At 47.4% G+C, this 13,462-nt stretch overlaps 1 protein-coding gene across 1 annotated transcript in view; it reads left to right on the top strand.

Moving 5' to 3' along the window:
• The first annotated feature begins 202 nt into the window (after nucleotides 1-202).
• The window catches only part of epo (erythropoietin), a 30,831-nt gene continuing 17,571 nt past the window's right edge, over nucleotides 203-13,462 (top strand). Inside the window, exons 1-2 of the mRNA XM_033016336.1 lie at nucleotides 203-448; nucleotides 10,344-10,474. Coding sequence (XP_032872227.1) covers nucleotides 370-448; nucleotides 10,344-10,474 — 210 coding nt within the window. The 5' untranslated portion in view covers nucleotides 203-369. The remainder of the gene's footprint in view (nucleotides 449-10,343; nucleotides 10,475-13,462) is intronic.

Genomic DNA, 13,462 nt, shown 5'->3' with positions numbered 1-13,462 from the left:
TCTCTCCCCGCATGTTGGAAGCGGGGAGGACATTGCCCCATCCTGTCTGTCTGCCTGTCTCTGTCCCGCGGCCGGCTGCACTGGACTGACACTGCAAGAGGCAGCTAGAGCTCCGCGGGGAGGAGGGAGAGCGAGAGGTGGAGCAGGACACCCCCCGCCCGCCCCAAACTCCTTTTAAACCTCCCCTCCTTCATCTCCGCAAAAAAAAAAACCTCTGCCGTGCTGTGGTTGCCTTCGATTGACCGATCAGAAAAGCCGAACGGGTCCCATCTCCCTCTCTCTTTCTCCCTTTCTCTCGCGAATTGGATGTAAACGTGGGGACGGAAAGCTGTCAGATTTATTCTCCCTCTCAACGTCCAACATTGCCCAATGGGAAACAGAGTCTCTCATGGAAGCTCAAGAAATGTGAATGAAGAGGACTATGAAGATTTGGATATGGGGACACCGAGTAAGTGGAATCCAGTTTAAGCTTCGCTTAGACTCTCGACAACGAGAGGAACCAAATGCAATGTGCTATTTACTGACTCGGTTGTTGCCTCTTGATTGTTGCACACGCTTTGCCACCAGCCCACCCAACCCACATGCAGTGCGTTTGGAGTTAGATGTCCTTATACTGTGCGATTCGAGCTCTAGTGCTTCCACCCTTCACCTGCGCCACGAAAATCAGCTTTTTGTTTTAATGTAGGAAAAGTAACTTGCGCTAGAAGTGACCTGTAGGAGTTCAGTGAAATGCTGTTCGTGGTGGAGGGGGTAATCATGTAATTCTGAGCAGATGCACGGAGCAAACCTGCCAATTGTGACAATAACAACTTATATTTAGACTGCCCTTTTCGTGCAACTAAGCTGCAGATGCCAATAAAACAGTGGCAACTGGCTGGAAAGTAAGAGAAGGGTTACCGAGGACACTAAAAAGATACTTGAAATGTTAGCTCCGATGTTGCTTTGACTAACTGCAGTTCAGAGAATGGGCCTCTTTAGTTTTCTGGTGATAGTCGTTGAGTCATACAGCAAGGGAACAGGCCCTTCAGCCCGACTTGTCCATGCTGACCAACCTCTCCCACTTGCCCATGTTTGCCCAACATCCCTCTCCTCTTGTTTAAGAAGGAACTGCAGATGCTGGAAAATCGAAGGTAGACAAAAATGCTGGAGAAACTCAGTGGGTGCAGCAGCATCTATGGAGCGAAGGAAATAGGCAACGTTTCGGGCCGAAACCCTTCGGGTTTCAACCCGAAACGTTGCCTATTTCCTTTGGGTTTCGGGCCGAAACGTTGCCTATTTCCTTCGCTCCATAGACGCTGCTGCACCCGCTGAGTTTCTCCAGCATTTTTGTGTACATCCCTCTCCTCTTCTCTTCTTCTTCTTCTTCTTTCGTGTGGCGTGCACAGCCTAAGGTTGCAGGACAGCTTGTTCTATGTCCTTGGGCAAGACACTTCACCCACCTTTCCCTGTGTGTGAATGTGTGTGAATGTGTGTGAGTGATTGGTGGTGGTCGGAGGGGCCGTAGGCGCAGATTGGCAGCCACGCTTCCGTCAGTCTGCCCCAGGGCAGCTGTGGCTACAGAAGTAGCTTACCACCACCGAGTGTGACTGAGGAGTGAATGAATAATGCGATGTAAAGCGCCTTGAGTATTAGAAAGGCGCTATATAAATCCCATCCATTATTATTTTTATTATTATTTGATCTACCGTTTGTGCACGTCGAGTTGATTGCATTAGTCGAAACAGGGCGGACCACTTGAAGGTTGCAATCTTCCACCCCATCCTCTTCTCCATGACGGGGCGGTCTGAAGAAGGGTTCCGACCCTAATTGTCACCTATTCCTTTTCTCCCGAGATGCTGCCTGACCCGCTGAGTTACTACAGCATTTTGTGTCTATCCCTCTAAACCTTTTCTATCCATAAATAGATGCTAACGGTGAGAGGGGTGCCTGTCACCTCCTTCTAAACGTGTCATAAAGCAGTTTACCTTTACCTGAGAGCAGACGGACCTCAATTTGAGGCTGAAGAAGCGTTTCGGCCCGAAACGTCGCCTATTTCCTTTGCTCCATAGATGCTGCTGCACCCGCTGAGTTTCTCCTGCATTTTTGCCTACCTCAATGTAATGCTTGGCACCTGGTGAATCTGTGTACACTATTAGACGAGGAAACATGTTTTCTTAGAACGGAAACGAGGAACCACTTTTTCTCACAGAGAGTTGGTGAGTCTGTGGAATTCTCTCCCTCAGGTGGAGGCAGGTTCTCTGGATGCTTTCAAGAGAGAGCTAGATAGGGCTCTTAAAAAATAGCGGAGTTAGGGGATATGGGGAGAAGGCAGGATTGTGGATGATCAGCCATGATCACATTGAATGGGGGTGCTGGATCGAAGGGTCAAATGGCCTCTACTCCTGCAGCTATTGTCTACTGTCTATTGTCTAAATGGGTGAGGTGACCCCAGACGTGATCTAAAACGTTTAATCTCTTGTATATTTCACTTCTTCCTGACCCGACGACAGGTAATTAATTCTTGATTGTTTTGTCTTGAGCTGCAGCCGCTATTTGTACGTGTGACACAAACTGTAAAGAAGGAGCCATTTAAGTGAGCAAAAGCTTGGTTCAAGAGATGTACTTTAAAAGTACATCGTACTTTTGTAGGGAGTGCAGCGTAGGTTCACAAGGTTAATTCCCGGGATGGCGGGACTGTCATATGCTGAGAGAATGGAGCGGTTGGGCTTGTACACACTGGAATTTAGAAGGATGAGAGGGCATCTCATTGAAACATATAAGACTGTTAAGGGCTTGGACACGCTAGAGGCAGGAAACATGTTCCCGATGTTGGGGGAGTCCAGAACCAGGAGACACACACAGTTTAAGAATAAGGGGTAAGCCATTTAGAACGGAGACGAGGAAACACTTTTTCTCACAGAGTGTTGTGAGTCTGTAGGTGATCCGGTGGGAGATGGGAAGCCAGTGAAGTTGTTTGAGGACTGGAGTGATGTGATGCCAGGATTTGGTGTGGGCGATGAGTCGGGCGGCTGCGTTCTGGACCAGTTTGAGTCGGTAGATGTAGGTGGAGCTGATGCCAAGGAGAAGTGAGTTGCAATAGTCCAGTCGGGAGGAGATGAAGGCATGGATGAGTCTCCAGTAGTCACCTTTAAACTACGCCCTTTAGTCTTTGATTTTTCCACCCTGGGAAAAGGGTTCTGACTGTTAATCCCATCTATGAATCTCATAATTTTATATCCCTATCAGGCCTCCCCTCGACCTTTGACGCTCCAGAGAAAATAATCTAAGTTTGTCCAACTTATCTATGTGGCTGATATTCTCCAAATTCAAACAGCCTTCTAGTAAACCCCTCTGGCATCCTCTCCACTCTCCACATCCTTCCTTTAATGCGACTAGGACAGCACACAATAATGTGACTGTAGCTTTCATCTCAACGTTTCAATCCCTGATAATCACCAGTGGCAGAGAGCCACAACCAACAGCCTGGATTTCCAGAACTGAAATTAGAATAAAGGGGAGGCCATTTAAGACTGAGGTGAGATTAAAAAAATATTCACCCAGAGAGTTGTCAATTTGTGGAATTCCCTGCCACAGAGGGCAGTGGAGGCCAAATCACTGGATGGATTTAAGAGTTAAGCCCCTGTCCCACTTAGGAAACCTGAACGGAAACCTCTGGAGACTTTGCGCCCCACCCAAGGTTTCCGTGCGGTTCCCGGAGGTTGCAGGTGGTTGCCGGAGGTTGCAGGTAGTGGAAGCAGGTAGGGAGACTGACAAAAACCTCCGGGAACCGCACGGAAACCTTGGGTGGGGCGCAAAGTCTCCAGAGGTTTCCGTTCAGGTTTCCTAAGTGGGACAGGGGCATTAGTAACATTGGCCTTTTGTTTGTGGGTGGTGCAGCGGGTAGAGCCAATGAACTGTGGCCTCAACTACCTTCTGTGGCAGAGAATTCCAGAGATTAACCACTCTCTGTGTGAAAAATGTTTTTCTCATCTCGGTCCTAAAAGATTTCCCCCTTATCCTTAAACTGTGGCCCCTTGTTCTGGACTTCCCCAACATCGGGAACAATCTTCCTGCATCTAGCCTGTCCAACCCCTTAAGAATTTTGTAAGTTTCTATAAGACCCCCCCTCAATCTTCTAAATTTCCTAAGTGGGACAGGGGCATTAGATAGAGCTCTCGGGGCGAGTGGAATCAAGGGATATGGGGAAAAGGCAGGCACGGGTTATTGATTGGGGACGATCAGCCATGATCACAATGAATGGTGGTGCTGGCTCGAAGGGCCGAATGGCCTCCTCCTGCACCTATTTTCTATGTTTCTATGAAGAGTCTACATATATTTTGACTAAATGAGCTGGATTTTTCTGCCTCTCCTGATTCTAATGAGGGAACCTTGCACACAGGATTAGACCAGGTATTCCAAGTTGTATAGAAAGGAACCTCAGATGCTGTTTTATACTGAAGATAGACACAAAGTGCTGGAGTAACTTCACGGGTCAGGCAGCATCTCTGGACAATAAGGATGGGTGACATTTCGGGTCAGGGTTCAGACTGAAGTCGGGTCCCAACCCGAAATGTCACCCATCCTTTTTGTCCAGAGATGCTGCCTGACCCGCTGAGTTACTCCAGCACTCTGTGTCTATCTTAGACATTCCAAGTCTCTTTGCTTTGAAGGTCATCCTTTCCTTCACCATAAAATTCCCATTGAACATTGAACATCCCAAACCCCACTTGCCTGTGACTCTGCTGTTGGTCCACACCTTACGCATGGAAGCTCACACACACCCTCACATTCACTCTTGCATGGCCTATTACTGTTCAAACGAAACATCTTTTTATGAAGAAAAATAAGCAATATTTGCATTAAAATGTAATTTTGAAGAATGCTGGGTTAGCAAGATCATATAAGACAATAGACAATAGGTGCAGGAGTAGACCATTCAGCCCTTCGAGCCTGCACCGCCATTCAATGTGATCATGGCTGATCATCCCCAACCAGTACCCCGTTCCTGCCTTCTCCCCATATCCCCTGACTCCGCTATTTTTAAGAGCCCTATCCAGCTCTCTCTTAAAAGCATCCAGAGAACCGGCCTCCACCGGCCTCTGCGGCAGAGAATTCCACAGACTCACCACTCTCTGTGAGAAAAAGTGTTTCCTCGTCTCCGTTCTAAATGGCTTACTCCTTATTCTTAAACTGTGGCCCTTGGTTCTGGACTCCCCCAACATCCGGAACTTGTTTCCTGCCTCTAGCGTGTCCAAGCCCTTAACAATCTTATATGTTTCAATGAGATGCCCTCTCATCCTTCTAAACTCCAGAGTTCTTAAACTGTTTAAGTTAAGCTATTTAAGTTAAGAATTCCAACAGTCCAAGGGGTATATTATCTGTTTGCAACGCCCAGTTAGGGGCGACACAGAGGTAGAGCTGCTGCCTCACAGCGCCAGAGACCCAGGTTCAATCCTGACCACAGGTGTTTGTCTGTACGGAGTTTGTACGTTCTCTCCGTGACCTGCGTGGGATTTTACCGAGATCTTCAGTTTCCTCCCACACTGGTACAGATTTGTAGGTTAATTGGCTTGGTATAAATGTGAATTGTGCGTAGGATAGTGTTAGTGTGCGGGGATCGCTGGTCGGCACCTACTCCGTGGGCCGAAGGGCCTGTTTCCGGGCTGTATCTCTAAATTCAACGTTGAACGTAGCTAACAGAATTGTATCTCAAGGAAGGTAACATAAAAACACTTAAACTATGTATCGTGTAAAACAATCAATTCCATTTGGACAGGTTCTTCCCAGCTGTTATCAGGCAACCATCCTATCAACAATTAGAGAATTGTCCTGTGTTACTTTCTACCTCTTTGGTGACTCTCGGACTATCTTTAATCAGACTTTACTGGACTTAATCCTCAGTTATGGCGTGCCACTGTTTATCATGTACTAAACGTTATAGGATAGTGTTAATGTGCGGAGATCGCTGGTGGGTGAGGACTCGGTGGGCTGAAGGGCCTGTATCTCTAAACTAAACGAAACCATATAGATTCAGTAGATAATATTCCAATCTCAGGACCACTTGATCCACTTGGCATAGCGCATAGTTCCTGACAGTTAATTTAACCACATTGACAGAAGTATGTTTCCTATTGAGATATTCCTTATCTACAAGTGGCCGACAGCCAGATTTCTGTTAGCATGAGCTACTTTCATAGAAACATAGAAACATAGAAATTAGGTGCAGGAGTAGGCCATTCAGCCCTTCGAGCCTGCTCCGCCATTCAATATGATCATGGCTGATCATCCAACTCAGTATCCCGTACCTGCCTTCTCTCCATACCCCCTGATCCCTTTAGCCACAAGGGCCACATCTAACTCCCTCTTAAATATAGCCAATGAACTGTGGCCTCAACTACCTTCTGTGGCAGAGAATTCCAGAGGTTCACCACTCTCTGTGTGAAAAATGTTTTTCTCATCTCGGTCCTAAAAGATTTCCCCCTTATCCTTAAACTGTGACCCCTTGTTCTGGACTTCCCAAACATCGGGAACAATCTTCCTGCATCCAGCCTGTCCAACCCCTTAAGAATTTTGTAAGTTTCTATAAGATCCCCCCTCAATCTTCTAAATTCTAACGAGTACAAGCCGAGTCTATCCAGTCTTTCTTCATATGAAAGTCCTGACATCCCAGGATTTCACATTTAATTTTGTGTTTCCCTTGTTATTATGACAAAGTATTTTGTTTCTATTCGTTCTCTCCCTTAAACACCGAAACGGTCAACACTGGACCGCCAGCGCTGACCAGTGAGATTCCAAGATGGCGTCCAAGCCAGGCGACTCTGTGTGTGCTTGTCGCAGAGAAGTAGACCTGCAATCACGAAATACAATCCCTCCACTCTCTTAAACCTCTACTCTGACAGTATCATCTTTATTTTGGTTTAGTTTAGAGATACAGCGCGGAAACAGGCCCTTCGGCCCACCGTGTCCGCACCGACCAGCGATCCCCGCACACTAGTCAAGTCAAGTCAAGTCTAGTCACTTTTATTTCTATAGCACATTTAAAAAACAACTCTCGTTGGCCAAAGTGCTTTACATTGGTGGAGGTACTAACGTCATACAACAGTGGTTCATAGATTAAGTACATACATAAATACATACATATAGCCCTCCCTCAGGAAAGGCTTGAGAGTAAAGATGAGTTTTAAGTCTCGACTTAAAGGAGTCGATGGAGGGGGCAGTTCTGATGGGAAGGGGGATGCCGTTCCACAGTCTAGGAGCTGCAACCGCAAAGGCTCGGTCGCCCCTGAGCTTATGCCTAGACCGCGGGATGTTCAGTAACCCCAAGTCGGCCAATCTGAGGGGCCTGGAGGTCTTCACGGCTGAGGGTCTGAGGCCAGACCCACAGAAGACGGCTGCGGTCTCGGGGATGCCCGCTCCGACCGACGTGCCCAGCCTGCAACGCTTTCTGGGCATGGTGAACTACCTGGGGAAATTCATTCCCGACCTCAGCGAGCTGAGTGCGCCCTTGAGGGAACTGACCAAGAAGGATACCGCCTGGGTTTGGTTCCCGCACCATCAGTCGGCTTACGAAGCCCTGAAGTCCGAGTCGATCCCACTTCTGACACCATGTAATGATTCCAAACACGCGTGGTCTTCACTACATGTTTTATTATAGACACTGGTATAAAACACACACCGTGCCCTAGCTGTCCGTGGTCTGTCACTGGAGCTAGAGAGCGAGAGGGACGTGGGGAGGCTACAGTTATACTGAAGATAATAGGGAGTGGTTAGTAGTGGTGAGGTCACTATGTTAAAGGAGCATGCACTGATCTACAGTGTGGTGGGTAAGCAGACTTTTGATGTAGGTGGGGGCAAGCCCGTTAAGGGCTCTGTAGACATAAAGGAGGATCTTGAAATGTATTCGGAACCGCACATGGAGCCAGTGGAGAGAGGCCAGGATCGTGGTGATGTGGTCCCTTTTCCGGATGCCCGTCCTATCCGACACACACTAGGGCAGGTTCCCAACCTTTTTCGTCCCGTTTACCCCAGGCAACTTTAATAGCACATAACAATGTTATTTCACTTATTTATGAACAGCTAATGATGAACAGATATACCAGAACCAAACACAGTCAGTCAATGAGAAAAAATATGTACAAATCCACAATCAACAAATGTACCCCCTGGGTAGGTGAAATTTATCCCCTGGGGGTAAATTTACCCCCAGTTGGGAACCCTTGGACTTGGGACAATTTAGATCTTGGAGGGGGTGGAAGATTGCAACCTTCACGTGGTCCGCCCTGTTACAACGAATGCAATCAACTCGACGTGCACAAACAGAAGATCAAATAGAACAAGTTGTCCAACAACTTTAGGCTGTGCACGCCACACGCAAGAAGAAGAAGATCTTGGAGAAAACCCACGCAGTCACGGGGAGAACGTACAAACTCCGTACAGACACCACCCGGAGTCAGGATCGAACCCGGGTCCCTGGCGTTCTAAGGCAGCAACGTTACCACACTCTTGTTCTTATGACAAAGTATTTGGTTTCTATTTAATCCCGCACTAAAACATCAAAAAAAATCAACACTGGGCCGCTAGCACTGACAAGGAGGACCCTTGCGGTCCTGGCTCGAAGGGCCGAATGGCCTACTCCTGCACCTATTGTCTATTGACCCAAGATGGTGTCCAACCCAGGTGTCTCTTTCTTTGCTAATCATATAAAAGTGGATCTGCAACAGGCATTACACTCACTCCACTTTTGTACATCTATAATAATAATAATAATAAATTTTATTTAATGGGCGCCTTTCAGACATCTCAAGGACACCTCACATAGTAATCGGAATAAAAACATATAATCGGAATAGAACAGGTAAAAAAGACATCACAGAGACACAAATTAAAAACAGAATTCAATCCAAAAACAGAAAATCATAAACACAGTGTGAAGAGAGAGCAGCAGCAGCCAAAGCGCGCCAGCGTCCACTCTCTCTTCACGGCAGCCATCTTGGACACAGACCTACAGGACTACAATTAGACAAAAAAATCATCCCCCCACAGTGGATAGCACTGTGGGGGAAGGCAAAATGTCCAGTCCCCACCCCATGTTCACCCCAAAGTCAGGCCTATTGAGGCCACCGCAATTACCTCTACGGAGGCCCGATGTCCCTGGCCGTTCTCACCGGGTGGTCTTGCCCCGGCGTCGGGAGAGTCCTCTCAGCGGCTGGGCCACCTGGAACGGCCGCTTCCTGGTTGGAGCCCGCGGCTGCCGAAGCCGACAAGGCCGCGCCGGTTTGGAGCTCCCAGGCTCCCGATGATAAAGTCGGCGCCGCCTCTCCGCACTGCCGCCTCTCCGCACTGCCGCCTCTCCACACGTGTACTTGATCCTATACTCTGACAGGATCAAGTACACCCCTGGTACACCAGTCATTGTACAAATCTGGTACACCAGTCATTGAAAGTACAAGTCTGGTACACCAGTCATTGAAAGTAGGAATGCAGGTGCAGCAGGCAGTGAAGAAAGCAAATGGTATGTTAGCTTTCATAGCAAAAGGATTTGAGTATAAGAGCAGGGAGGTTCTACTGCAGTTGTACACGGTCTTGGTGAGACCACACCTGGAGTATTGCGTACAGTTTTGGTCTCCTAATCTGAGGAAAGACATTCTTGCCATAGAGGGAGTACAGAGAAGGTTCACCAGACTGATTCCTGGGATGGCAGGACTTTCATATGAAGAAAGACTGGATAGACTCGGCTTGTACTCGCTAGAATTCAGAAGATTGAGGGGGGATCTTATAGAAACTTACAAAATTCTTAAGGGGTGTGACAGGCTAGATGCAGGAAGATTATTCCCGATGTTGGGGAAGTCCAGAACTAGGGGTCACAGTTTAAGGATAAGAGGGAAGTATTTTAGGACCTAGATGAGAAAATCATTTTTCACACAGAGAGTGGTGAATCTGTGGAATTCTCTGCCACAGAAGGTAGTTGAGGCCACAGTTCATTGGCTATATTTAAGAGGGAGTTAGATGTGGCCCTTGTGGCTAAAGGGATCAGGGGGTATGGAGAGAAGGCAGGTACGGGATACTGAGTTGGATGATCAGCCATGATCATATTGAATGGCGGTGCAGGCTCGAAGGGCCGAATGGCCTACTCCTGCACCTATTGTCTATGTTTCTATGTTTCTACACTGTGGAAGGCACAACTGTAATCACGCATTGTCTTTCCGCTGACTGGTTAGCACGCATCAAAAGCTTTTCACTGTACCTCGGTACACGGGACGATAAACCAAACTCAAATTCAAACCTGTCCAAAAGTTCTGTCTCTTGTCTCAAATGTGACCACATGTTAACTGATCGTTCTTTATCTTGACTCCCATTTCTTGCAGGACTTCTTGCAGTTCTAGTGATGTTATTCAGTTACATAAAACCTGCAAAGTCAACTCCTCTCCAGCCAGTCTGTGACATCCGCGTACTGGACAATTACATTCGAGAAGCGAAGAATGCTGCAAATACTGCGGTAGGTAGGCCATTGTGTGAGCTTATGCGGTCTGCTATTGGTATAATGTAAGGTTTCATTTGTGTTTACATAGACAATAGGTGCAGGAGTAGGCCATTCGGCCCTTCGAGCCTGCACCGCCATTCGATATGATCATGGCTGATCATCCAACTCAGTATCCCATCCCTGCCTTCTCTCCATACTCCCGATCCCTTTAGCCACAAGGGCCACATCTAACTCCCTCTTAAATATAGCCAATGAACTGTGGTCTCAACTACCTTCTGTGGCAGAGAATTCCACAGATTCACCACTCTCTGTGTAAAAAATGATTTTCTCATCTCGGTCCTAAAAGGCTTCCCTCTTATCCTTAAACTGTGACCCCTTGTTCTGGACTTCCCCAACATCGGGAATAATCTTCCTGCATCTAGCCTGTCCAACCCCTTAAGAATTTTGTAAGTTTCTATAAGATCCCCCCTCAATCTTCTATTAGGAAACGAAACAGATTCAGCAACCTACCGTTACACAGTCTCGCTTGTGGCCCTCCTCCCGGAGCCCACAGTCCACCTCTCTCTGCTCTCCAGACACCACACTAGGTCCGCTAAGGCCTACTAGATCTCCTGGTTGCTAAATACATGAACTCCTCTTCCCATTGCCACACTGACCTTCCTGTTCTGGGCCTCCTTCACCTGTCGGCGTGGACCTCACTCTGAGGCCCACGCAGGAACAGCAATTTACAATTTTACCAAGCCAATTAACCCACAAACCTGGAGTGTGGGGGAAACCGGAGCACCCGGAGAAAACTCACGCGGGTCACGGGGAGAACGTATAAACTCTGCACAGACAAGTTCAAGTTCAAGTGAGTTTATTGTCATGTGTCCCTGTATAGGACAATGAAATTCTTGCTTTGCTTCAGCACACAGAACATAGTAGGCATTGACTACAAAACAGATAAGTGTGTCCATATACCATAATATAAATATATACGCACATGAATAAATAAACTGATCAAGTGCAAATAACAGATAATGGGTTATTAATAATCAGAGTTTTGTCCGAGCCAGGTTTAATAGCCTGATGGCTGTGGGGAAGTAGCTATTCCTGAACCTGGTTGTTGCAGTCTTCAGGCTCCTGTACCTTCTACCTGAAGGTAGCAGGGAGATGAGTGTGAGGCCAGGATGGTGTGGGTCTTTGATGATGCTGCCAGCCTTTTTGAGGCAGCGACTGCGATAAATCCCCTTGATGGAAGGAAGGTCAGAGCCGATGATGGACTGGGCAGTGTTTACTACTTTTTGTAGCACCTGTAGTCAGGATCGAACCCGGGTCTCTGGCGCTGTGAGGCAGCGACTCTACCACTGCGCCCCCGTGCCATTACTCCAGCACTTTGTGTCCTTCTGTGTATTAACCAGCATCTGCAGTTCCAGTATGACGACAGATGGCACAATGGGCCAAGTGTTCGGCTGGCAACCGGAAGGTAGCCGGTTCGAATCCCGCTTGGAGTGCATACTGTCGTTGTGTCCTTGGGCAAGACACTTCACCCACCTTTGCCTGTGTGTGTGAATGTGTGTGAGTGATTGGTGGTGGTCGGAGGGGCCGTAGGCGCAGATTGGCAGCCACGCTTCCGTCAGTCTGCCCCAGGGCAGCTGTGGCTACAGAAGTAGCTTACCACCACCGAGTGTGACTGAGGAGTGAATGAATAATGCGATGTAAAGCGCCTTGAGTATTAGAAAGGCGCTATATAAATCCCATCCATTATTATTATTATTATTATAGCACAGTAGCGGTGCAAATAATGTGAGCAGAGAGAGCTCGGGACATCATACAAACACATCGCATGGCCATAGTTTTGAAAAAGCCCCGTCAATGAGTAACCCTAGTTATCGTCGTTCAGCGTCAGAGAGCATGCATCAGATTCCTCTTCACACTATTTTCCCAAATGCTTAACCTGGTTATTGCAAAAGCATTTAACACCTCTGTTAAAATAGCAGAGAGAGGAATCTCATACCAGTATGTTAAGTGTTTAGCTGATAACATTCCTCACAGTTGTTTGCAGGCTACAATGTTTACTGTAACAACGGCCTGGTGCTGACTAATTTTTGGGAAACTTGTTCCTTCTGCACAGATCAGTCCTATCTTTAAACAATAGATTCCCTGGCTACTGATGCAGGGCCATGGCATGTGGCAGCTCTCCATCATCCAGTCTGTAATTGCAATGCCACATTAACTTGTCAAACTCAATCCCTTACAGTCTCTCCCTCTGCTGATGACATTCTCAATTACACTTTACACTTCGCTATGCTGGCTTCTCTGGATTTACCGGACAGATTCTCTCCTTGCCCTCATAACCATTATCGCCTTGCCCTCAAAGATAGACACAAAATACTGTAGTAACTCAGCGGGACAGACAGCATCTCTGGGCCTATTTTTTCATCGCTCCATAGATGCTGCTGCACCCGCTGAGTTTATCTAGCATTTTTGTCTACTCTGGATAGAAGGAATGGGTGACGTCTTCAGTCTCAAGAAGGGTCTCGTCCAAAAACGTCACATAGAAACATAGAAAATAGGTGCAGGAGGAGGCCATTCGGCCCTTTGAGCCTGCACCGCCATTCGATATGATCATGGCTGATCATCCAACTCAGTATCCCATCCCTGCCTTCTCTCCATACCCCCTGATCCCTTTAGCCACAAGGGCCACATCTAACTCCCTCTTAAATATAGCCAATGAACTGTGGCCTCAACTACCTTCTGTGGCAGAGAATTCCACAGATTCACCACTCTCTGTGTGAAAAATGATTTTCTCATCTCGGTACTAAAAGACTTCCCTCTTATCCTTAAACTGTGACCCCTAGTTCTGGACTTCTGGACTTGATGCTGCCTGTCCCACTCAGTTACTCCAGCATTTTGTGTCCATATTTTGTAGATACACTGAGTCTGTCGGGAGTACTCCATCCATTTACAATATGCCCGCATGGATTAAGTGCAGTCCAGGTACACCAGGTTGATATGACCTAA

The sequence above is a fragment of the Amblyraja radiata genome, unplaced genomic scaffold, assembly GCF_010909765.2.
Source record: "Amblyraja radiata isolate CabotCenter1 unplaced genomic scaffold, sAmbRad1.1.pri S43, whole genome shotgun sequence".
Lineage (NCBI taxonomy): Eukaryota > Metazoa > Chordata > Chondrichthyes > Rajiformes > Rajidae > Amblyraja > Amblyraja radiata.
The sequence above is the reverse complement of the archived record's forward strand: the minus strand, read 5'-3'. Positions and strand labels throughout refer to the sequence as shown.